General features: G+C 31.3%; 4 protein-coding genes across 5 annotated transcripts; 2 read left to right on the forward strand and 2 right to left on the reverse strand.

Moving 5' to 3' along the window:
- LOC124915645 (protein LONGIFOLIA 1-like) lies at nucleotides 1-3,169 on the forward strand. The gene is made up of 4 exons (XM_047456401.1): nucleotides 1-476; nucleotides 571-1,986; nucleotides 2,074-2,221; nucleotides 2,297-3,169. The coding sequence occupies exons 1-4, from the start codon at nucleotides 315-317 to the stop codon at nucleotides 3,073-3,075; spliced, it is 2,505 nt and encodes an 834-aa protein (XP_047312357.1). The 5' UTR covers nucleotides 1-314; the 3' UTR covers nucleotides 3,076-3,169.
- Nucleotides 3,170-10,914: 7,745 nt separating this feature from the next.
- Nucleotides 10,915-12,365, forward strand: LOC124914961 (ninja-family protein AFP3-like). Of its 2 annotated transcripts, none has more exons than XM_047455597.1 (2): nucleotides 10,915-11,821; nucleotides 11,911-12,365. In XM_047455597.1, exons 1-2 carry the CDS (start codon nucleotides 11,200-11,202, stop codon nucleotides 12,237-12,239), a joined length of 951 nt encoding a protein of 316 aa, XP_047311553.1. In that variant the 5' UTR covers nucleotides 10,915-11,199; the 3' UTR covers nucleotides 12,240-12,365. The 2 variants fall into 2 exon arrangements, with proteins under 2 accessions (XP_047311553.1, XP_047311552.1); XM_047455596.1 differs by having other exon boundaries at nucleotides 10,916-11,821; nucleotides 11,908-12,365.
- A 378-nt stretch (nucleotides 12,366-12,743) lies between these two features.
- Nucleotides 12,744-16,469, reverse strand: LOC124916579 (LRR receptor-like serine/threonine-protein kinase RPK2). Its single transcript, XM_047457308.1, has one exon. The coding sequence runs from the start codon at nucleotides 16,234-16,236 to the stop codon at nucleotides 12,856-12,858; it is 3,381 nt and encodes a 1,126-aa protein (XP_047313264.1). The 5' UTR covers nucleotides 16,237-16,469; the 3' UTR covers nucleotides 12,744-12,855.
- Nucleotides 16,470-17,072: 603 nt separating this feature from the next.
- Nucleotides 17,073-18,679, reverse strand: LOC124916794 (flocculation protein FLO11-like). Its single transcript, XM_047457556.1, has 3 exons — nucleotides 18,553-18,679; nucleotides 17,526-18,476; nucleotides 17,073-17,432 (listed from the first exon to the last, which is right to left on the reverse strand). Exons 2-3 carry the CDS (start codon nucleotides 18,416-18,418, stop codon nucleotides 17,126-17,128), a joined length of 1,200 nt encoding a protein of 399 aa, XP_047313512.1. The 5' UTR covers nucleotides 18,419-18,476; nucleotides 18,553-18,679; the 3' UTR covers nucleotides 17,073-17,125.
- Nucleotides 18,680-25,559: the final 6,880 nt, after the last annotated feature.

The following is a 25,559-nucleotide window of genomic DNA, read 5'->3' on the forward strand; positions in this document are numbered from 1 at the left end:
CACCACCCAAGAAGAAACAGGGTTTCACTTCAAATACTACTACTTGTATAGTCTGCAAAGTTTCTTCCTTCATCAGCTGACTACCACCAAACATAATATAAACTAGTTCCTTTCTTCAGTTACAAAACAACCCAAAAAAGAAAACTGCTGCTTTGTTTTCACTCCTCTTACGGAAATCACTATTGCTCCCTTCCCTCCCCCCCTTTCACCATTAAAGCTTTATAAAGCTTTATAAACCTACCCATTTGAGCTAATAAGGACAACCCATCAAGAAGATATCCAAACGCCTCGCTCCAGATCATAATCTACACAACATGTCTTCTGCAAAACTCGACAACCGAGAATTACAAAGACAGATTGGCTGTATGAATGGCATCTTTCACCTCTTCGACCGCCACAACTCATTCACTGCCCGGACACGGCGTAGCACCAGCCACAGAAGGTTACCACCGCCCACACCTCACACTCAATGCAAGGTAAGATCAATCAATCAATCAATCAATCGATCTCATGATTCTCATCTAGTTTGGTTTGGAGACCCATTTCTAATCTAATTGAAAAACATTTCAGGGAGATGATGATAAAGAAGAGTTGGCGAAACAGAGGAATCATCGAAGAACAACCTCAAATGAATCACCCAGAACTTCTTTTTCTTCTTCCCTTAGCTCATCTACCTTCTCTTCAATGGATAACAACAAAACGGTTGACTTACGAGATGTGGTCAAGGATTCAATCTACAAAGAGACGGTTTCAGGATTGTCTGTCAAGACAACCAGAGGCGCAAATCATACCATAAAGTATGTTGATTCGCCAAGACCACCATTACCCTATAGACAGAACGAAACAGAGACGACATTGCGGTCCAAATATGCTCCTCGCTTTTCCTACGACGGAAGGGAATCAAGGGATTCATGGACATCCACCATGAAACTCAAAGAGCTACCTCGACTGTCGTTAGATAGTAGACAATCAACGAAACATGTTCAAAATGAAGGTATTCATCGTCGATCCTCTAGCGTTGTAGCGAAACTTATGGGTTTGGAAGGACTTCCAGATTCAGTTTCTTCAGATATCAACTGCTACAGGCAAGATGAGAATCTTGACACGACACCCAGGTTATTGAGAAGCAAATACAACCAAGAATCCATACCAGCAAGTACTTCTCTGCCTGCATTGTCGCCTCATTTGACCTCAAGAGAACCAGCTCTACGAAAACCAGCCTCGCCTACTTCAATTTATGGAGAAATTGAGAAGCGGTTGACTGACCTCGAGTTCAAAAGTTCTGGGAAGGATCTAAGAGCTCTTAAGCAGATTCTTGAAGCAATGGAGAAGACCAGGGAGCGATTAGAAGTCAAAAACGAAGATAAAGCTGCAAATTTGGAGCATCAAAACATAAAAGATTGTACAAATTATGGCAACCCAGATCAAAACAGCAGATCAGAGCACAATTCATACCCAGCATCTCCAACTTCGAAACGGAATGGATCATCATCATCATCAATTGTGATTATGAAATCAGCCAAATTTTCTGAGAGAAGAACTTCAGCTTCCTCTGCTGCAATGCCAATTAACAAGCTTAAGAACAGTGATGCTGCTGCTGGTGTAAGGAGTAGAAAGAGTAGTAATATTTCAGTTGACAAAATTCAGGGTCCTAGAGAAAATCATCTTAGACAACAACAATCCCATCAAAATGGAAATAAGACAAAAACCAAAGCAATGCATTCTTTGAAACTACCTCCTCAACCACTCCCTGTAAGCCCAAGATTGTTGCAGCAGAAGAAACATCATAACAATCAGCCAAATGACCAGAGTTCCTCTCCAGGTAGAAAAATCAAGTTGAAATCTTCTATCCCCAAGAAATGTGACAAAAAGGGTGCAACAAAAACAACTCAACAAGGCGATACAGCCTCTGTGCAATCAGATAGCATTGATTCAGAAGTTCAAAGCACCGGGCACTCGGAGGAGATCAATTGCCTATACCCGCAGGTAAACATGGTTGGTTTTACTTTACTTTCCTAGAGTAGTTTTCTCCAATTTCCATCTTCATAAATATATGATTTTTGTTCTTTTCAGGATATACCAGAGAAGTTGAGAAAAGATGCAGCAACAGGAGAATTCAGAAGCACTATAGAACAACCAAGTCCTATCTCAGTTCTTGATGCTACATTCTACAGAGAAGGTTCGCCCTCTCCTGTGAGGAAGATATCAAATGCTTTTACAGGTATGTGTTCCTTTCGCTAATTCTGAAACCCCCAAACAAAACAGAAATTTATGGTTTTCTTTTGCCCCAATTCAGATGATGAAACTCAGAATTCTGAAGAGACTGAATGGAGCACGACAGTAGAGTTAGATCATTTGCTCAACAACACAGATACTGATGCCCAACCCATGTTCAATCAAGAAAAACTAGAAAGTATCAACCAGTTGGTTCTCAAGCTAAAAGAACTCAACTCCACAAACGAAGAAACCGATGAGGCATCATATAGTCCACATAACTCCGAAGACCAAAACCCAGATCACAGTTACATAACCCAGATAATTTTAGCATCTGGTCTACTCTTCAAAGATCTAAGTGCATACAGCTCAACCCTGATACAGCTTAAACCACCATTGCTAAACCCAAGCCTGTTTCTTGTGCTTGAACAAACCAAAGGGAGTATTGATGAATCAAACATTGCTGACAAGATTCATAGAAAGCTGATATTCGATGTTGTCAATGAGATCCTTGTGCAGAAGATAAACGACTCGGGGTTTTACAGGTCATGCATAAGTGTAGAGAAACTGGGACAAAAAAAGCTTGTGAAAGAATTGTGTTCTGAAGTGGATCTTCTTCTGGGTAAGGCAGATTGCAACTTACAAGATGAAGACGATGAAGAGAAGGAGGATTATTTGATAAGCATGTTGAATGAGGAGATGATGCATAAGTCAGGAAACTGGATTGATTACAGATCAGAATTGCCTGCATTAGCTTTGGATATTGAACGTCTCATCTTTAAAGACCTAATCACTGAAGTTGTTCAAGGTAGTAGGGATAACAAGCACTACTGCAAATTACTCAAGAACATTTCACAATAGTTTATTTATATATATTTTAAGGGCCTAACTCATGTATAAGAACATTGCAGATTACTATATATACCAATAATTTTATAATTTGGTTTCTATCAATCAAAACTATGATATACTAGCAACTCATATGATATTTATTCAATTTTTGTTACTATTGACAAAATTAAGATTCGGTTGTTACTTTTTTGAGGTGCGATTAATTCTCTCGGATTTAAACGCATAACCCGTAAATTTACTCAATCAATTTAACCAAAAAAAGTAAAATTTGTCGTGTAACGAGCTCAAACCAAATATATCTATCCGTTTTTTTTTTTTTTCCTACTTTTAGATTAGGCTAGCATGGCTTAATGATCTATAACAATTTTCAATTTTTTGAACTTCAGAAAAAATAAAAATGAAATGTCTTAATTTACTGATATAATTTAAATGATAAAAATATTTTTTATAGAATTAAAAAAACATTTTAAATTTAATTCTAAAAAAAAAATACATTTTTAAGTTAAGATAGGGAGTTTGCTAGAAAAAAAAATATATAACTTACACATAATAAAACAATAATATTTAATTAGAAGAACACAGACTGTTCAACAAAATAAAGTTTAGTATTTACAAAGATATCCAATCAATCATGCCTTAGCCTCTTGGGCTTGACAACACTTGTTGTGGATCGTCCTTGAATGGATTTCACCTTTGGGCTAGGCCGGTAGGTTTGGAGTTATTTAAATATTCGAATAATTTAACCTAATTAAATATTATCAAATTATTTATTTAAATTAAAATATTAAAAAAAATTCTTTTAAAAAAAATTATTTTATTATTATATATCAACACTCATTAAATTTTTACCAAAATAATATCCATTTAACATGACCTTAATGAAAAGAATAAAAAACACTATAGCAAGATAGTGTAATGGAATTTGTTTGATTAGGATTTTTATTGGATTTTTTGGAAAATTAATTATCTAAAAAAATTAAATTATTTTAATTTTAATTAGATGAATTACTATATTGTATTTTTATATTTATTTAAATTTTTTATAAATAAAACAAATATATTTTGTCCAATAAATTTAATAAATAAATAATTAAAAACATATGATTAGTGAATTTCAGTAAAGGAAACTAACATCAAAAGATCTCCTAAGTTCACAACATTTATTAAAAATATAAAAACGAATTAAATAATTCAAAATTTTGACAAATAAATAAGAGAAATGATAGGAACAATCAAATATTAACAAAAAAAAAAAATCTAAGAAATAATGTGTAATCTCTTAATTGGATTAAAAATTTATTTAACATTAAAAAAAACTTAAACAACATGACGATAAATAAATAAAAACAATAAGGAAAAAAATAAAATAATACTACTTTTTAAAATTACTATTTTATCACAATTTTATTTATAAATTATTAAAAAAAATATTGTTTTTTTATTCTTTTCATTGGACATATATTTGTCTAGACTATGTTTAAAATACTACCAATTTTTTTTTTTCATTCATGTTTATTTTGTAGAGCATGATCAAAGTTAAATTTGTAAATAAATTGTTATTAAAAATTTTAATATTATATGTTTATCTGGTATGATATGAGTCTCATAAAAATTCGTTACCTAAAAAGGCAACAAAAATGTGTAGAGGATAGTAAAAATTATTTAATGGAGTTAATGTCAACCATGCATGATAGGTTATATAAACTAAGCTAGCTAAAAATTTAATCATCATTCATAAATCATAATCCACCCAAAATTATGAATATTATTGTTTTAAGATCGACCCATAGTTTATTAGTCTACATTAATTTTACTTAGAATATTTTAAGTCTTTAACTATCTACATATTTACTTGTTTTGTATCATTGAGATAAAAGTATTGAGTAAAATTAAAAAAATTATTGTTTTCTTGGGCCTCGTTTGATCTTTGGGTTTTTGGACCAAAACCCAACAATCCCATCATAAATCAAATCAATCATTTTATTAATTAAAATACCCAAATTACCCTTACTTAAATATTTTATTTTATATTAATAAAAAATAATATATATATATATCTTATATTATTTTATTACATTATAAAATTTATTTACATATAAATTAAATTAATAAATTATTTTATTTAAAAAAATTATATTAAATATAAATAAAATTATAACCTACTATATTATCTAAAATACCATTTAAATTTTAAATAGTTTAAATAAATAATTATATTAGAAAATAAAGTGAAATATATTTAAATAAAAATATTAATGAATTATAAATATATTTCATTTAAATTAAATTTTTCTAAATAAATTTTTTTTTTTTAATATAAACTAACTTTAAACTATTATTCTAAATAAATATTCTAATAAATTTGTTTGAATTTTAATAATTATCTTATAACATTAATTTCATGTAAAATTTTTATATTAGTTATATTAAATAAAAATAAATACATAATATAAATAAGATTATAATATACTATATTATTTGTTTGATGTAATATTTAAATTATAATAGTAGTTATTTATAAAATTAATATTTATTTAAATTTTTATTTATATATTAATAAAAGTTAATATTAATATATTTATAATTTTTTAATATTTATTTATATTTTAAAATTTTTTTTAATATAAATTAAATTATTTCATTTAAAAAATATTATTAATCATAAAATATATATATATATATATATATATATATATAAAGGGAGAGGAGGTGTGCGAGAGGGAGAGAGGAGGTGTGAGAGGGGAGAGATGGAGGGTAAAATAGGAACAAAATTTAAAAACCTAGATTTTTACCTAATCTAATCAAACATGGGTTTTTTAGAAAAAACCCAGACAATATCCTGATAACCCAAAGATCAAACGAGGCCTTGGATGCATGAGTCCTTATAAAATCGATCCGGGCAGTTTTCTTTATTTCTTAAATTATAATATAATCCTCTCCTTAAAAAATGATTTAAGTAGCCCAAATATCAGAAACCCACATGTTGCTAATTAAGCTAACATTACATTTTGTTTTATATTAATTTCACAACTCATACAATAACATAGACTCACCTTTGAGCGGTTTAAAAAAAATGAAGGGGTTTGAAACAATTCACGATAAATTGCAATAGTACTTTGATACGTGAAATATTACGTATGTAACGTATTTTTTACCAACAAAAATTTAACAAATTTTTTTTAACTTTATTATTTTATTATATTATCAACATATTCTTCAACTATATTTATTTTTTTCACCTTTTAAGACTTCAAGTATAAATTGGAAATTTAAATAAATAAAAATATTGTATTGGTTAATATAAATCATATATAATATTTTAAATCTAATTCAATAATCACATTTGCTTTATGTCTTTATATCTGGTTTTTATATATTAAAATAATATTAATCTTCAATATATTATTATAATTTATCCATAACGCCTGTATTATTTGATAATAAATTAAGAAAGTATTATGCACAATATGGTCGCATAACGTGGGTATATATCTATACACACACCCTTGGTCAATCTTGGAATACACTTTTTAAACTATTATTTTCTTTTTATCATTATAAAATTAATTTGTTTTTCTTTATTATAACTCAATTAACCAAAAAAAAATGATTTTACAAGAAAGCATATTAATTAAAAAATAAATCATATATACATATATATTAATAATTTGAAGGGTTTGAATGTTTATTTACTATTTATTCATAATAAAGCCTAAATTTACTTCATATTAAAAAAAAAATATGTGCCACTAGAAATGAGACACGTAGCTTGACCAAGTTGGCGTTAGCTTTACTCTTTGATCATCCTGACACGTGTACTGTTAAACCACTGCTCAACACGTGGAACGTACCAGATGACATGTCACTGTCTTGAAAAGAAAAAAGAGCAAGTTGATCCAATTGGGTCCCACTTCTGATCTCATTTCCGATTTTGCGTAATTGTTTAGGAGATTCCCTTCATAACACCATTCTTCATCCTTAAAGATCCGTTTGTTTCACATTCAATTTATCTACCAATACTAAACTAATCATATTCTTTATTTATGATTTCTTTTCATTCAAACATGGATATTAAGGAAATTTTGTTATATTTTTACTCAATTGAGTATGATTAATTAACTATTAATATGTAAGTACAATCCAAATAACAAACGGGTCTTAATTAACATATATAATGGTCAACTTTTGATAATGATGTTTTTTTGTTGGGCTATATTTATTTGTCACTAATTTGAACTTTATAAGGTGAAAAGTAATCTAAATAATCTTATCTTTTATTAGTGTTATATAGATACTCCCAAATTGGAGAGTGTGTGTGTTATAGGCAATTAACATGCAACTTGCTGAGTGGGACCTCCATTCATTGTCATGAAAGGTCTACATTTTTATTTTATTTTATTTTATCAAATTTATTTATTTATTTGGATAAGATTTTTATTACTTGAAAATGAAAATAGTTTAAGAGATTGTTTGATTTTCATTAATTGAGTTTTTTTTAGTTTGGTTTTAAAAAATATGGTTTGATAAAAAACCAGTAATTAAAATAATTTTTTATTTAAATTTTAAATTTAATAAAAATAAAATATAAGTATTTTAATATTTTAGTTAATAAAATGAGTGATTTAAATTTTGAGTGTGAAATATTTCATTTAAGATTTTGTTTTTTTTGGATTAAATGTTATTCATGGTAAAAAAATTACGAATAATATGTGAATGAAAAAATGTTTTATTATGATAAGTCGTTATTGTATGTATCACTAGAAGTTTGAATCGACTTATTTTTGTATTGACGATGGGGATAGTATTTCAAGTATTTTTGTGGTGTATGTAGGGTTTATTAGGTGATGTCCGATTCCTTAAATAATTGATGAGAAGTTTGAATGCATATTGCATGGTAGATCTGCATATGTGAATTATCATCCAAATTATTTTAAGCTATATTATCTGGTTTAAGAGAAATCGTCGAACATTTAATAATCGTAATAGCTGAATTCGTATATTTAATAATATTAATATTATGATATTTTATGTGTTTCGATTTTAAGAAACTGATATAAATGGTCGGAGGGTTAATCGTTTTTCTCGAATACCTACTAACTCGATAATTTATTTGAAAAAAAAATATATTAATTTTAATTTTTATTATTATATTATTTTTCTATTATATATTTGAGGAATGATAGAGAGAGGGAATTTGGTGAGGGAATTTGGTGAGAGAATGACTTGGCATCACCTTCGTTGAAATATTTAATTTTTTCAGCGAATAAAATTATGACAAGTCATTCCCTCACCAAATTCCCTCACCTAATCATTTCTTCCTCTATATATATAAATATATATATTTTCCATTATTATCAAATTTAATTTATATAAATTATTTTTAAAAAATAAGAAAATTAAGATTTAATGGTTATAATTATAGTGTTTTAATATAAAAAATCAAAATAACCCACCTAACAAAAAGTTAATGAATTAGGTTATTTAAATAACATAATATAATAAATAACATTTTACTTCATTTCTTATTCTATCACATAATTCATTTTATAGTTAGAATATATTTTAAATTATTAGTTTTATTTAATTAAAAAAAATTATTAAGAAAACCTCCCCGATGTAAGAAAAAAAATGAAAAATAAAGTTGGTGACCCTAGTTAATGACTCTTTTTAAAATGATTATTAATTATTAATTTTAAATAATTAAAGTTATTTAAAAAATATCAATCCTAACCCGCCCTAAGTGGAATATATTAAAAAAATACATATTGCCAACTTGTCATATACTTATTTTATTTAATCAAACACATGTACTAATATAATTAATTTAAAAAAAATGATGGGCATCAAAAGCCCTTAACAACAACTTTAACTACAAGTTTTTTTAGAACTCATTAAATTTAATTGGGATAACGAATGTGATAAAATAAAATAAAAAATACTTCAGATTCATTATTCTTATATATTAGTGCTCGTTTGATTAAACTTATTTTTGTTTTTTTCTTATGATTTTTTTCTAAAAAATCTTATTTAATAAATATTTAAAAAAAACTAATTTGTTGGTTTAAATTACCAAAATATTATCTATATTTTTAAAATTAATATGAGTAATTTTGATATTTAAATATATAAAAGAGTGATTAAATAACTAAAATTATGGATGAAAGAATTGTTGAGTTTTGAGATAAAATTCAAAAAAGTCAAAAAAAAATAATTAAATATCAAACTAGCCCTAGATATGATGTACATGTATTTTGAAAGGACTATACCAAATTCAAAGTTGGAACCTTAAAAATTTAAAAGGCATTTGATTACTTTAACTTAATTCCCTAGTCAATCTCAAACTTGCATCATCATCTGCCAAATTTTTCTTAAAAAATGAATCGAATTGCTTTGGTAAGACTAAATAACTAAATTAAACATCTTACAAATATCTTGTTTTTGTTATATGGGTTATTTCAGATTTTAATTTAATTTAATTTGTTTATTTAAAATTTATAAATGAAAAAATAATATATCTTGTAATACCTAAGGCCGGCACGCAATATAATATAAGGGCGCGTGAGAGAGGTTTTTTTACCAAATAATTACAAAAAAACCAAGGGTGATACGTGTCAATGTACGAAAGCGAGTTGAAAGTTTGGCTCGAAAATTGAGGTTGTCGGCCACGTGTCGATCGTTCGAAGGGCCCTACGTTCCAGATAACAGAACCAAACATGGAAGACAGCTATCAATTTATTGTAGAGAGAGAAAAAAGAATGGAAGAGACGTTGCGGCTTAACGAGGCCGAGATCTGAATTACACGTGTCTGAATCGTACTCTTTCTATGAAACACGTGTCTCTAAGCCAACCAATCAAATCACATCTTTTGACGAGGACGGAGACACGCTTGTTAATTTCGTATTACAACCAACTTGCACAATTTATTATTACGTACCACGTGTCACTAATTATTACATAGGCTCTAAAATTTAATTATATTATCATAATCAATTTTTTTAATATAATTTTAGAAAGAAAAATCAAAGTCATTTGAATGAAGATTTGAACTTTCAATAATTATTTATTCATAAAAATATTCACTTATTATTTCTCCATATTTTGAATAAGATATGTACAAAATAGATAATTTTTTTATACATTTTCTAAATTCGTAATGGTTTTATTCCGTTATAACTCCTATTAAATATAGTACTAATTACCTTGGATAAAAACAACACAATAAAAACTTAAACTTTTTTTTTTTTAATTGAGAAAAAAAATCACATATTTTTTACAAATTAAAGAAAAAAAAACAGAGCTAAAGACTTAGGACCCACTCTCAATATTAGACAATCTTTTATTGTTTTAATAACCCTTCAAGCTTATCTAAAGCCAATATATATATTACATTATCAATACAATATAATAGACTAACATAAATAAATAAAAATAAGATCTACACATATAATAATAAGTTTTAGCCATTAAGTATATGGAAATTGATATTATTATTTAAGCATTTTAGGAATAAATTGAAATAATTAAAGCTACAAATTATATTATTATTGGCAATAATAAGAATCAAGCACCGTCACTATTCACTAAATCAACTATAGAAATTTTGACTATCAATAATTATATAAATTTTTATAATTGGTAAAAAATCAAACTTAGAATTATAAAATGCGTGTAATTAATTACAAGCAATTAATTAAAATATTTTGTACCAAATAAGATTTATAATTTATGAAAATTAATATCACGTGTTCTTAAGTCATTGTTTGTTTATAGTTAAAAATAAATAAATTTATGAAAGGGATACAAAGAAAATGAATTTTGCTTCTCATGTAGAAAAGTAATTAATAATATCCCTTTGAACCCTCTCTTTCTTTCTCTCTCCTTCTGCCATTTCTTCTTCCCCACTCTCCCTCTCATGGCGTTTCTTGTGATATTTTCCCGGAAAATTTTCTGCCGGCCGGAATCCAACCGTTTAAATTTCAGTGAGTTTTGAGTTTTGGGTCTCTTTTAATCTTTGAAATCTGTTGTTTATGTTCTTGTTTTTCTTCAAATAGAATCTTTAATTTTCCCGACAATTCTCCGGGAAATTCTTTCTTAGCTATATTTGAATTCATCAATTTGTACGGGATATCTAAAATGAAGGAGGGTATAATTTTGAAGAACGAGAACTCTGTTCAAGTAAATGAATTTTCTATAGATCTGTTACCTGCATTCATGTCAAGGAAAAGTTCAGTCTTGAAATTGAACGAAGAAGAAGAAGGAGATGATGATATCGAGCTAAGTCTGAGTCTTTCACTCAACGGTCAATTTGGATTTGACCCAAAGAGAGTGAATAAGCTTTCTCGTTCATCTTCAATACCGGAAATCATGACGACGACGACGACGACAGAGGAGACTAACAAAAGCTTCGCCGTGAAATCGTTGACTCCTGCAGTTCACGCGCCGCTGTCGAGGACTTGTTCACTTCCGATTGAATCTGAAGAATGGAGGAAAAGGAAGGAGCTTCAATCGTTGAGACGGCTTGAAGCGAAGAGGAAAAGATTGGAGAAGCTGAAGAATCCAAAGAGTGGTAGAGATCTGGAAGGAGGTGTAGCTGTTAATGGGTATGGTGAGTTTTCTCTTCCATTTGGATTACCCAAATCAAGTTCTGTAATGAAAGGAGAAAAGGCGCCTCTTTTCCGACAAGGGTCAATTGGATCTCAGGGAAGTGGATCTTCTGGAATATCCGAATCTGAATGTCTTCCTCTTCCTCCTCGAGGTAAGTAATAAGCTTACTTAACAACTTTAACCCATTTGTTTTTCAACTCCACTTTATAATTTGCATTGAATTGTTGTATCAAACAGTAGCAAAGAGGAAAGTTGAAGAATTTGGGCAAGTGAAGAAGGAGGAGGAGGATAAAAATGGAGGTGGATTGAGAGAGGGAAGCAGTGAAGCTAAAGAAATGTTGAAGAAGGCGCTACTGGACATGCCTTATGTATCCACAACTGGTGAAGGAACAGATGGGAGGAAAATTGGAGGATTTCTTTATAGATATAGTAAAGGGGAGGAAGCAAAAATTGTCTGTGTTTGTCATGGTTCCTTCCTATCTCCGGCGGAGTTCGTCAAGCACGCCGGCGGCGGCGATGTATCTCACCCTCTCAAGCACATCCTAGTTAGCCCTTCTCCCCTTGTTTGAAGAGAGATTGAAGAAAGCTTCTAAAGATACAATGTTGTTGATGATGACTTCTTTCCATTTTCTTCTTCTTTAATCATTTGGAACTAAACTATTATCTATGCTTAAAATTTATTGTTTTTGAATGTCTATTATTGTTCTACATTGGCCAAGATTGATCATTTTCATTAGAAATAAACCTAAAAAAACTAGCTAGAAAAAATCAAGAATTGAATCTGTAGAGAGTTGCAGGTTGATCCAATCATCCTCATCAATCATCATCTTCTTCCTCTGTACTATAAAAGAGTGAGCTCTCAATCAAAGGTTTTCCTATGTCTAACCAAGAACAGCTAGGGAGATAAAAAAAAACCGACCAAAAGAAAGACTAATCAAAGCATAGGAAAATGGGGTAGCAAATCTATATGATAAATTTACAGTAATTAGCAGCAATTAATTACTATCCATCATAATTTACTACTAAAAAGTCTAAAACCAAAACAAAAGGATGGATAGTTCTATAATAGGAAAAAAAAATTAAAAAAAGTACTACTCCCTCATCCAATCATGAACATGCAAAAGTAACTTGCAATTTAAAACTGTCTAGCAACGGTAAAAACACTAATCACCCTTGTTCTTCTTCTCAACAGGAAGGGGGCTGAAGTTGCTTTAGTCTTCTAACCACTTGCTTCATCGTTGGCCTCGTCGACAGCGACTCAACCGTACACACCACAGCCAAATGCAGCACCTCCACTAAATCGTCATGGGGTCCGCACTCCCACAGCCCCATAGTATAAAACTCCTTGGCACGTCCCTGACGAAGTAACATGCACGCCCATGCAACTATGTTGAAGCCGTTTCCATAAGTGGAGAAGGAAGGATCGAGCGCTTTCTTATCCGACAGCAGCTCCAGAAGGACAACCCCGTAACTGTACACGTCAGCCTTGTCGGAAACCCTACAAGTCATCGCGTATTCAGGAGCTACGTAACCAAAAGTCCCAGCAACACCGGTGGTGGCATGAGTTTCTGATGTGCCCAACAGCCTAGCCAAACCGAAATCAGACAGATAAGCGTTGTAATCATCGTCCAACAGGATATTACTAGGTTTGACATCACGATGAAGGACACGCGGAACACACTGGTCGTGAAGGTAGGCAAGGGCTCGAGATATGTCCAAGGCAATCTTGTGGAGAACCCTCCAGTCGACTGTCCTCGTGTGCCTTTCCTGGATGAACTTCTCCAAGTTCCCACCAGGGAGATAGTTATATATGAGGAACATTTCGGCTTCACTGGCGTGGTAGCCTATCAGGGTCACCAGATTTACATGACGAAGCCTCCCTAGGGTTTTGATTTCAGCGTCGAACTGCTGAACGCCTTGGAAACGTCCTACTGCTAGCCGCTTTATGGCCACTAATTGCCCTGGAGAAATCTCGGCTTTATAAGTCGCTCCGAAACCTCCACTGCCAATGCAGTTGCTGGTGTTGAAACTACCGGTTGCGCGCACAACGTCCTCGAAAGTCAGCGGGACCCCGATATCGGTGAAGATAGTTACTTCTTTTCGGCTAGACCCGCCGATTCTGGACCCAGCATTCCACTTTCTGGTGTATATGAAGAGAATGATTAGAGCGATGAGAACAGATACGATTGCAGCCGCCGAACTAATGGATGCGATTTCAATAGAATTGAAACCACTATTACTATTTCCGGCCTTCGGGCTAGGGCTTATAGGCGGAGAAGTATCACCTTGCAAATCTCCATTCATTCCTTGGGAATCTGCTGACGGAACAGCTAAAGAGAAAACCTTACAAGATCCTAGGTTAGGATTTCCGAGGAGACTATTGCATTTCATAGTGTTATCGTTCCAAGGCAACGGTCCAGAAAGATTGTTGAAGGAGGCGTTGAATTTCTCGAGACCGGTTACATTTGCCAACCCTGAAGGAATTTGCCCAGAAAGTTTATTGTCGTTGAGCAGAAGAGCAGTCAGGTTCGACAGATTCGAAAGATCTTCAGGAATATTACCCGACAGCGAGTTTGAAGAAAGGTCGAGAATTTCTAAAGAATACAACTGACCCAAAGTGGCGGGTATGGACCCGGTGAGATTATTACCAGATAAAGAAAGAATCTCGAGAGCCTTTAACTGCCCAATGTTACTTGGAATCTCACCTTGAATGAAATTCGAACTGAGATTGACAGCAACAAGTGAGACCAAATTCACCAAACTAAGAGGGATTTCCCCTGTAAGTTGATTCAAGGAAACATCCATAAGCTTAAGCGACGAACACTCTCCTTCAACGATTTCAGGGATTCGACCCGTGATGCTGTTATTACTGACGTTAACAAACAGGGCTTTCAAACCGTTGCAGTTCTCAAACAACGGACCTGGGAACGGTCCAGTCAGCTTATTTCCATATGCGAGAAAAGCATAAACAGTTTGCTTCGTCATTCTTTCAGGCGCAATAGGTAAGGACTGGAAGCTTCCTGTGAAGTTATTACTCCCCAAATTATGCACTACAACCGATTTACCGCCATTATTGTCACCTAGAGTCGCTTGAATCAGATACGATGCATATGGAAACGACAAATCACGAGTATCAGCAACAACAGAAGGACAGCCGGCAGAATAACTAAACCTTGGAATGGAACCTGAAAGAAGATTCCTGCTTACGTTGAAGAGAGTCATGCAAGGAACTGGAAGCTTATCAAGAAGCTGTCCGGTCAGATAATTCGAGCTCAAATCAAGAAAAGAAAGCTTAGAGCATTGGGTAAGGCCAGAAGGAAAGTCTCCTTTAAAGAAATTCTGACCCAAGTTTACAATTTCCAAACTTGCACAAGAGCTCCATTTGACGGGTAGTCTTCCTGACAAAGTCGCCCTTGGCAACCAAAGTATCTTCAGCTTCGGAAGAGAAACAAGTTCCGAGGGGAGTGTTCCTTCATAGTAATTGAGTTCCTCAATCTTCAATGAATTGCCTTCGGAATCAGCAGCATTTGGAAGAGGATCAAACTGGTTGGTTAGAACAAGGACTGATAATTCAGAGCACTTCCCTAGCTCGGATGGTATTGAACTGCTTAAGGTGTTCCTCGAGAGATCAAGAACTTGTAGCTTACGCAATCGACCAAGCTCAACTGGAATACTACCCTGCAACATATTGGAATACAGGAGGAGCGAGCGTAAATGGATACAATTACCCAAACTAGAAGGAATCTGACTCCCCAAGAAATTCCCCGAAAGATCTAGATTCTCAAGTTTTACGCAGTTTTTGCCAATCTCCTTAGGAATAGGGCCGGTAAGTCTGTTGAACGATAAGTGAAGCCCTTTCAAGCGGGTATATCCCCCAATAAATCCAGGGATAGTCCCATTTACCTTGTTCCCAGCCAAATTCAAGACTTGCAGACCCGATAGGGCAGCCAGTGAGCCTGATATCTCCCCCATTATGCGATTGAAACCTAAATTTAGAACTCTCAAGCTCCTCAAACCACCAAAATGGGAAGGTAAAGACCCAGAAATCTCATTCCCTTCCATATCAAGAACTTCCAATTTCTCCATCTCCCATATCTCAGATGGGATTTCACCCCTTATATCGTTGAAAGGAAGTGACAAAATTCTAAGCTCCGAAAGCTTCGAAATTTCAGATGAGATTGAACCTCCTAGTTTTGCATTACTCTCAAAGCAATCTCTCTTAATACCAAGCCTATACAAAGGAAATTGAGTAAATTTAGCACACGATAAAGAACCTGGCGTACCTCCTCCACTGATGTTAAGGGCCAAAACACGAGAATTCGGGTCGCAGAGAACTCCAGCCCACGAACAGTGACTCGAACTACCCGAATCCCAACTAGACAAAACTCCATAAGGGTCGGAAACTGACATCTTGAACTTCAAAAGAGCTGATCTGTCCAAATCGGACCCGAAAACCACGCCGACTGAAGATAAAGTGAAGACCCACAAAAGAATCGAAGCCAGCTTCCAGGTTATCCCGAAACGGAAGCATCCGAAGGAAGAAGATAGCGAACAACTTGGAGCCATCAGTGAATGAAACCCACAATCAATCCACGAACTTGCAGGAGAAAAGGCCGCCCTTGAAGCCTGTCTGTCTTTGAAAAGATGGTAGGCAAAAAGGATGGGTTTTTGTTCATGAAACCCTAACCCTAACGCAGGGATGAAGTCATTTTTGTGAGAGAAAGTAAAGAGCAATGAGAGATGAGAGGATTCAACAGTGGCTCCTTGGAGAAAACGCGTTCTAGTTCTTATTTCTTTTTCCTTTTTTTTTTTTTTTTTTTTTCTTTTTTCTCAAGCCTTGTTTTGTCGAATTGTCCCTCTTACAGCTAAGAAGGCTATTGAATCTACAAGGCTTATTAACCGGGGCCCGCTGGACGTGAATGTGTGGTGTGCTGTGGGGACCATTGCCGGTCAATGAATGCATCAGCCCGTCAATGTTCTTTCGGGCCCCCATTTGACTTCGGTTTACGGGTCGAATATCTTAAAAAAAAAATCAAAAAAAAAATCACTCAATTTCATGTCATCCTAAATACACTAATTTCTTCATCTTCATATAAATAAGAATGTGTAATCTTATGGGCATTGAATAGATTTGTCCTAAACGCGATATATGTTCCTTATTTGATCAACATTTGTCGTATTCTACCATTAATGTTTAATTAATATTACATCGTTATCCATATTAGATTTGACGAGCAACTAATTCCCCGAGTTAAGTCTTCATTTAATTTTCATTCTTATTAGATATGCGTCATTAATTTTGATGTCTCAAAACCTAGTTTGGTTATGAAAACAATAAATGCATCTCAAATGAAATTTGATTATACTTGTATTTTGGCGCAATAAACTAACTAGTTTCCTTATATACAACATTTTACCCCAATTCGAACCACGACACTAAAAATACAAATGTTTTCTACGTATCTAGATTATCGTTTGTGTGGTTGTGGTTGTGTCCTTTGGACAAACAATTGGCCCGACCACAACAATCACAGTTCATTGAGCAACAACAAAAATACGAAAACCATGAAGAATTTTTCTCCGGCTGCGACAGATCTTCATTGCTATCCCATTTCGTGGTGGTTTGTGGTCCCGAATTTGCATTTTCAACGCTTTCCCGCTTGGGTGAAGGCTGCGGCGGGGGCAACCTCTCGTTCTCGGTTCCCATGCTTACAGGGGGAGGTTGTGATAAATGATCGTTTGTTGAACCTTCACTCGTCAACCTGAAATAGAAGAATACAAACATCATTTATTCGATAATCAATACATGTACACAAATGTTATGCTTTTATCGTTGCGATTAAATGACCACTTACAATGGAAAGGCAAAGGAATTGCAACTATTGCCGCTTTCTTGAGACATACGAGAAGATCCGACAGAATAACTCTGTTGGTGATGGGAGTTATTGGAACAACTCTCTGGAAACAGAATTCTATCAGGGACGACGGTGGGGGGCGGAGTTTCCTCCTTTTCCGTCATCATAATCTCCGGCGGTTGAGTTATTGCTGCTGGTAGTGGTGGTGAGGGTGGGGGTACATTAATTTCATGGAAATCCTCCCAAATGGAAGAGCTTTTTCTTCCGAATTCTTCCACTTCAAATTCTTCTTCGGCTGTAACGGGTAGACCAAACGGGTTATTACTCTCCATGGTTTCAGGCGCCGCCTCCGGCGCCGTCGCTGCCTGAGGATTGTTATTGATTGGTTCATAATTAGGCAACGTGAAATCCCCCAGTGAAAAACTGTTATTTCCCGCTATGCTAAACAAAGATTCGTTCGATGCAACGCTCCAATCCGCTTGATTGCTAGGTTTAGCAAAGATTGCGGATGGGATTCTATTAGGATCGTAGATACCAAAACGACCCGACAATGATGACGACGACGACGCACCACCCAACGACAGTTTCCGCGGCGTCGTGGGTTGTGGTTGTTGTTGTTGTTGTTGGGGTTGGGGTTCATCATGAATATTGATGTCCTCCTTTTTAAAAGAGTCTACCAATGAATTAAAAGATGAAGTGGTCGAAGATGTGGATGACCACGAAAATGACAAATTTCGGCGGCCTTCGCTAACCGGAGCCTTTGCCGCGGCCTCCGATTGTGTCGACAAACTGGGTGGTGGTGGCTGCGGGGGCGGCGATGGTGGTGTTGGTGGCTGCGGCGGCGGCGATGGTGGTGGTTCAATACTAGTTTTCGATACAGGTTCAGGCTCCATTACTTGTATATTGATTTCGATGTTTCAATATGGAAGAACACAAGCCATAATTCCAATCCTATTTGAACAAGAATTCAAAATTATGCAAAAATTAAAAACAGGGGATTTGAAATCAAACTATCGATCGATTGTACCTGATGAATCAATCCAACAAACAAAAACCCATTCCCTCAAATCAATTGAATGCTTGAATCTGTAGTTAAATTCTACGTACATTCAATCAAATGAAAATGCACTAGAGAAAGATTGGATTTTTTTTTTAGAGAAGAGGGGCGGAGAGCCTCTCTCGCTAATCATGAAAATAATTATATATAATTATATGCACACCATAAAAAACAACAAAAAAATCATTTTTTACCAAAAACATCAAACATTTTTAAATTTGATAAAAATAAATAATAATATTGTAATTTGAGCCCCTTAACTTTTAAGTCAGCCCACCAAAGGCCCAACTTTACTTGTTGGATTCTTAAATGAAAGCCTATATAATAAAGCATTAAGAGGTTATTTGGATTTTGCTCCCTTAACTTTTATACAAGAAGAGCATTTAGAGATACAACAATCAAATAGTATTAGTATTTAGTAGCATAGATTATTATTTGTTAAAATAACAATGGAATTATAAAATAATATTTGATTAATAGAAATTTCTTTGTAATTTTTTTTGACAAATTGCAAAAGTACTTGAGCACTTACATTAAGTTTTGGTGTAAGTTAGCTATTGAATTTGGACTTGTTTTTGTTTATTTCCTTATTCTACTTAGGATTGGTTATAAAATGTTTCATAATACAAAATGCTATTGAATTTGGACTTGTTTTTGATTATTTCCTTATTCTATGTAGATTTGTTATAAAATGTTTCATAATACAAAATAACTGAATTTGCTCAATGAAAAAAATTAATTGTTGCAAAATAAGTTTTTTTTTTTTACATTTTGTAACTAGTCACTAAAAGATTGTTAATGATATGTTTCGTTATTTAAAAATATAAATAAATAAAGATGTAATTATAATTCGTCATGTAATTTTCAATTACATTGTCCGATGGGCCAATTTTTTTATGGTTTGATTGAAAATGGTATTTATGTCCAGAATCAGATCCCGCCTCGATTTCATCCTTACTCCGCCATAAATATTAATAAACATAATTTAATATATAATATTATTAATATATTTTTATAAAAAAATTTAAATATATATTTTTATAATAATATGAATTTTTAATGTATTATATAAAAATATAATTTTATCATGTATAATTTATTTTAGATAGTATATTATAAACCATGCTTAACGGTAATGGTGATAATTCAAGTCGAGTTTAGGTTGACATGTTAGCGGGTTGGCGATACTAATATGAATATCACCTGAACCAGTCCTATTTATTTGTAATTGACCTGAACTCGACCCGACCTGATTAACTAGACTAAACTCGAACCTAGCCCGATTTAATTATATCACGTAGGCCTATTTTAGATTAAAATTATATCAATAAAAAAACTATGAAACTAAATAACAAATCCCCCTACATAAATTTAAAAAAAATATAGTGAATGAGTTGAAAATTGTCGAACATAAAATCCTAAAAAAAATAAATTATAAATGAGTTAGTCGTGCGATAGGGTTACCCAATTTTGACATGTTTATTAATAAAATTAATGAGTTGACAAAATTTTGACCCAAACTAAAAAATACATGGTGATAACCTGATTTTTCGTGTTCGGTTCGAATTGTATTGATCAGAAATTATGGATCCTACGTTCCTAAAATCGAACTGAACATCCTGGTATAACTGGTGGAGGTCCCTTGAGGATGGTAAATGGAACTCCGTTCCATATTCCCTAGAATTACTTAAACTAGATATTTAAAAAACAGAAAAAAAGGGTTCATCAAATAACAAATTATTAATAAAGGTGATAAGGTTGGTTGACCCGATCGATCAGAAATCCATGAATTTTAGGACTAGATTTAATTTATTACTTCATCGATCAAGACGAAATGAACCGCCGGGAATTAGTTATTATATATATAATAAATTAAACTTGAACTCTAAGCTAAACGGCGCCGCATTAATCTTTTGTTGACTAGAATGAAATAAAACCACAAAGATACACAAATTATATATACTTCCTGATCCGGTGGTGGGGTTGGGACTTGGGATCAAATTGGATTTCATTTGATTCGATTCGATTCTCTCTCCCTCTCTCAAATTTTCAACATTTATCTATTAATCATAATATAAGTCATTGAAATATAGTATTATCATTTCACCATCTCTTTAATTAAAATTACAAGTTATTAATGTACTTTAAAATGCTAGATTTATAAGTTAATCTCACAATCTCTTTTAAAAATGTACAAAAGGTAAGTGCATGGTTGCACGTGACAATCATATATTTTTCCAAGCTAGCACTTTAATTATATAACAATTAAAGCTTAAATTATTTACTGTAAATAGGTAAAAGTAAAATCATCCTTGAGGTCAAACAAACCCTATTGTAGTGGTGAGATGACATGAAAAAAGGTTTGGTTAGCTATATAGGCAGGTTGTAATGTAACTTGTACTTTTTTTTTTGTACTTTAATTACCTCACATCACTATATAATAAATGCAATCAATCATGCAGGCTGTTTTTCTTTTGTAAAAAAAATATTTGAAAATTCAATTAGTCTATAAATATGAAATATGAAATACAAATATGTGTATGTTAGGTTAAAATTGCATGGTTTTTAAAATTTAAGTAAAAATTTACAAACACATTATAAGTGGGTTTTGATTGAGTTAGACAAAGAGAACAAACATATAAACTCTCTCTATATATAAAGATTATATGAATAAATTAGAAACATTAAAAATTAATTTGAATGTCACTACTTCAATTAAATAACATCAAACTTGTATAAACATGGACGATTCAGTGAGTTAAAAAAAATATAATGAATTAAAAAAAATAATAATAAAATTTTGAATAAAATGAGAGAATAAAAGTAAAAACTTTTATAATAATTAAATAAATAATTAATTATATATATATATATATTAAAAAAAATTAAGGAATAATATGTATCCATTCAAGTATTGATTATATCATACAACTAACCGGGTCAGCCTTGGGTCAATCTAGTGCTAGGCACCCTCCGTAGAGCAACTTATTAGAAGTTTTAACATAAAAAAACCCACATTTTTAGCTCTAAAGCTTAGTGTTAATTTTTTGATTTTTAAAATTATTAAAAAAAATTATTATTATTGTACGAATCGATTAAACTTAGTGATAAGATAATTATATATTAATCATTTTCTTCGAGACGGGCATCCCAAAATCTAAGAAGGGTAAACTTAGGTACTGTACCTTTTTTTTAAATATCGAGGTATATTTGAAGGTAAAAAATCGTTTAAACACAAAAACAAAATATTATATGAAAATAAAAAATTAAAAAAATAAAAAACAATACCTAGAAAGTCATTAAACTCGTAAATTCTCGAGAAGAACGATTAACTCGATAGACTCTATTGATTTTCTTGAACGAATATCAGAAATGATAATAATAGTATTATGAATGATACGAATTAGAGGATTATGAAAGTTTTATATCCAACCAGACAGTCAATCAAAAAATAATTTGAATGATAACTTAAATATGTAGACCTGACATATTAACCCTGACATATTAACCGTATTAATCTAAACTTTTCAACAATTAACTAAACTTACCCACTTACCCTCTAACTAAACTTCATGATTACATGCATGAATTAATTTCATAAACTCATTAACTAATTAGGTAATGGAATGATTGATTTGATCGGTGGTATTAATTTGTTAGTAGGACAAATAACTTATTGACTAATATTGCTAATAATTTATTAAAATCTTCAAAGGATGTATTGTGCTATTTGTGCATGCCAACAAAATAGGGATTTTTTGTCATCATTATTCCTAACTTTGTCGGTCTTCCTAATTCATTTTTCTCAAATATTAATTATTAGATCTACTTGAAAACACGCATGTTAATAAATGTGAATTAGATGATAGTTTCTTTATCCTCGTTTATTTTCATATAAAGTATCATTCAATGAACAATCACTACTGTCTTCCTCAATTATAAAATCATTTATTATCAATTAAAATATCTAATTATGTAACTATATATCTTTTTTCAATAATTTTCTTTTTATAACTGTAATTTTCAGACTAATGAAATGGATATTTTTTTTTGTTTTATTTATTATTTCTAAATGCAAGCTTAAGAACAATTTAAATGTCTTTTTCATTATAAATATGTTTAGTATCCATATCATTAGTTATTTCCTTTGTGGAGGGGATTGATTATTCAGCTACCTTTAATTGTTTTCATTATTATTTGGGATCGAATCAATTAAATATAGGTTATTTGATTTGTCTCTCATTTAATTAGATAAGTTTTAAGTGCTTTCACAAAATTTTGTTTCAACCCAACTTTATTTAGATTATAAATTAACAATTTACCTAATAATATGTTACAATAATTTTAACCAATAAGTTATAATCCTAATATTTTTTCATTCACATTATTTATTATAATATTTTTATTTACTCTTTCTCCTTCCATTTTTTTAATTATTTTTTCTTTTCTTATTTATATAATTTTATTTAATTATTATAATAATAAAATATAAATTTAAACATTTTTTCCTTTTAACATCAAAAACATTTAAACATATATCTCTTTACTTCTATATTTCATTTTTTAATACAAACTATTAATAACTAGCATGTATCCCGTGCATTTGCACGAGTAATAATATAAAAAACCGTGAAAAAATTATTACGGTAAAATTTTATGGGCGGGTCAACCCACAATCCGACCCAAGTATCCATTTACTCTCACATATATCTAAATTAACCACATCTTTCGACCCGGCAATCCGGACACTTTAAAAATTAAGTATCATTATATATATATAGATTAGTTAGTTAAAAAGTTGAACTTATATTGTTAAAATGTCACGCCTTTATCAAATTTTGGATTGAATTTAAAATATAAAGTGTTATTAATCTAGTTGGTTAAAATGTTGTACTTGTTTTGTTGGGTTGCAAGTTCGAACCATACCTATAGCATTTTTAATTTTATTTTTAACCGTTTTAAGTTTATGGACGGGTCAACCCACAATCCGACCCAAGTATCCATTTACTCTCACATATATCTAAATTAACTATAACTCTCGACCCGACAATCCGGACACTTTAAAAATTAAGCATCATTATATATATATATAGATTATTAACAAAAATATAATATATATATATATATTGATTCAAAATAAAATGAGTACATATATCAACTTACCTAGTGATTCAAAATAAACTGAGTACAATCGGAGCCAATAAGAATTAAGAGATAATAACATTGATGCTTTACTGAAAGTGGAGATTACCGTGTTACAGATGAATTTCAGTATAAACTCTATAAGTTAGTTACCATTCTTGAGAATGTCGTTACTCTTATTTTTAAAATAAGGGTAAGTTGTGGAACCTAAATTTATATTAAACTCTATAATAGTTAATTAGAGTTTATTGAGTTTTTTTTTTTTTGCCTGATTCAGAGTTATTTAAGTTTTATTATCTAAATATTTACCTTATAAATATGTTATTATTAAAAGTTTACATTATGTAAACAGAATTACAGAGATAAAGTATGAAGTCAAAAAATTATGTATTTCTCTTTTTTCTTCATAGTAAAGTTTTGTGGTGGCTGAAATAAACATAACTCATTTGAGTGAACCACTATAAATATGTGTCTTCTTATGTTATTCTTTTTGTGTTTTTACATAACGTTTCAAACATGTCAGATTTGTGGATCCAAATCTTAAAATAGTATACATTAGAGAGTTGTAACAATTATTAGTATCAATAAAGGCTTTATATATAAACGGTTCTCTAAAGGTTATGTCGACGTCCGATAACAGATAACAGACTTTTCAAATTCAACTATACAAATTAAAATTTGAAAAAAATCACGGTTTGATAGTCCTTTCAAACATTTACGTGTGAATCCTCAATCTGGACCTCCTTGCAAATTTATAAACGTGTTCTTCGTACTCTTAAGAATCTTTTTTTTTTTGTTCAAAGTTGAACTATTGAATAAACACAACCATGCTTGTATATAAGGCCAATCACAACAAACAATCAAACAAGCCTTAACTTAAGGTGCCTAATAAAAAAACTTTTTAATTATAACCTTTAAAAATTGGGGGAAAACATCAATGGGATATATGGGAGGTTCATATATATCTTTGGATGGTAAGTTTTTAAATCATTGACCCGTACATGATTTGTGTCGGGTCTGGTAGGGTTTAGGTTATCTGAATCTATCTCAAATAAGTTTGGTTCAATCATTATCATAAAAATATATAATTATTTAAATTCATATATAATCAATGAGAGTTTTAGCGTGAGTGACCCAAAATGTTATATATAATTTCAAGTGAACTAAGTAGAATTTGTTTGCTTACTTACTAAATATTATTATAATTATAGTCTGGATAAATTTTGTGAAGAATTTTTAGTCCGTGTATATTCTAAATCTTAATTTCGTTCTCATTTACATGTTGCACATGGATTTACTAGCTGCGTGAAACTTAAGTTAATTAGACAATGGGATGCTAAAAAAACAAAATATATGGCTCGTGACTATTCTTCAATCTTCCGTATCGAACTAGCCTTTATATCTCTTTAACAATTATATTTAATCAAATCTAATAAAAAATTAGTTCATATTTGAAGGTTTTTATTTTTTCCAATTATTTTTTTGAAGGGCCGGATTCTATATATAGTTTCATGCTTTCAGCATTATCTAGATTTTTTTTATTTATTTGTTGCCACGTTTTTTTTCTTCTTTCTAAATGTGTGTTAGCTGGAGTTCACCTAGAAAAGGACGGGGGATATCTTTGGCCTTTTTTTTGGTTTAATCTCAAATATACATTTTGAACTTATCTTTATCAATTAAATTGTTTATTTTAATTAAAATATCTTATTAAAAAAATTGTAGTTTCATTTTACTGTATAGTTATACAATTTCCAATCATATAAATTTTATTTATTTTTTAATGGTTAATGTATATTAAAAAAAAATAATAATAATTTAAGCAAAAAAATGAAGAA

The sequence above is a fragment of the Impatiens glandulifera genome, chromosome 9 (assembly GCF_907164915.1).
Source record: "Impatiens glandulifera chromosome 9, dImpGla2.1, whole genome shotgun sequence".
NCBI classification, from domain to species: domain Eukaryota; kingdom Viridiplantae; phylum Streptophyta; class Magnoliopsida; order Ericales; family Balsaminaceae; genus Impatiens; species Impatiens glandulifera.

Coding starts and splice junctions, on each gene's coding strand:
- LOC124915645 (XM_047456401.1), top strand. CDS start 315: ATGTCTTCTGCAAAACTCGACAACCGAGAATTACAAAGACAGATTGGC. Junction 1,987..2,073: donor TCAATTGCCTATACCCGCAG/GTAAACATGGTT, acceptor TGTTCTTTTCAG/GATATACCAGAGAAGTTGAG. Junction 2,222..2,296: donor GATATCAAATGCTTTTACAG/GTATGTGTTCCT, acceptor GCCCCAATTCAG/ATGATGAAACTCAGAATTCT.
- LOC124914961 (XM_047455596.1), top strand. CDS start 11,200: ATGAAGGAGGGTATAATTTTGAAGAACGAGAACTCTGTTCAAGTAAAT. Junction 11,822..11,907: donor TCTTCCTCTTCCTCCTCGAG/GTAAGTAATAAG, acceptor TGTATCAAACAG/TAGCAAAGAGGAAAGTTGAA.
- LOC124916579 (XM_047457308.1), bottom strand. CDS start 16,236: ATGGCTCCAAGTTGTTCGCTATCTTCTTCCTTCGGATGCTTCCGTTTC.
- LOC124916794 (XM_047457556.1), bottom strand. CDS start 18,418: ATGGAGCCTGAACCTGTATCGAAAACTAGTATTGAACCACCACCATCG. Junction 17,433..17,525: donor AATTCCTTTGCCTTTCCATT/GTAAGTGGTCAT, acceptor CTTCTATTTCAG/GTTGACGAGTGAAGGTTCAA.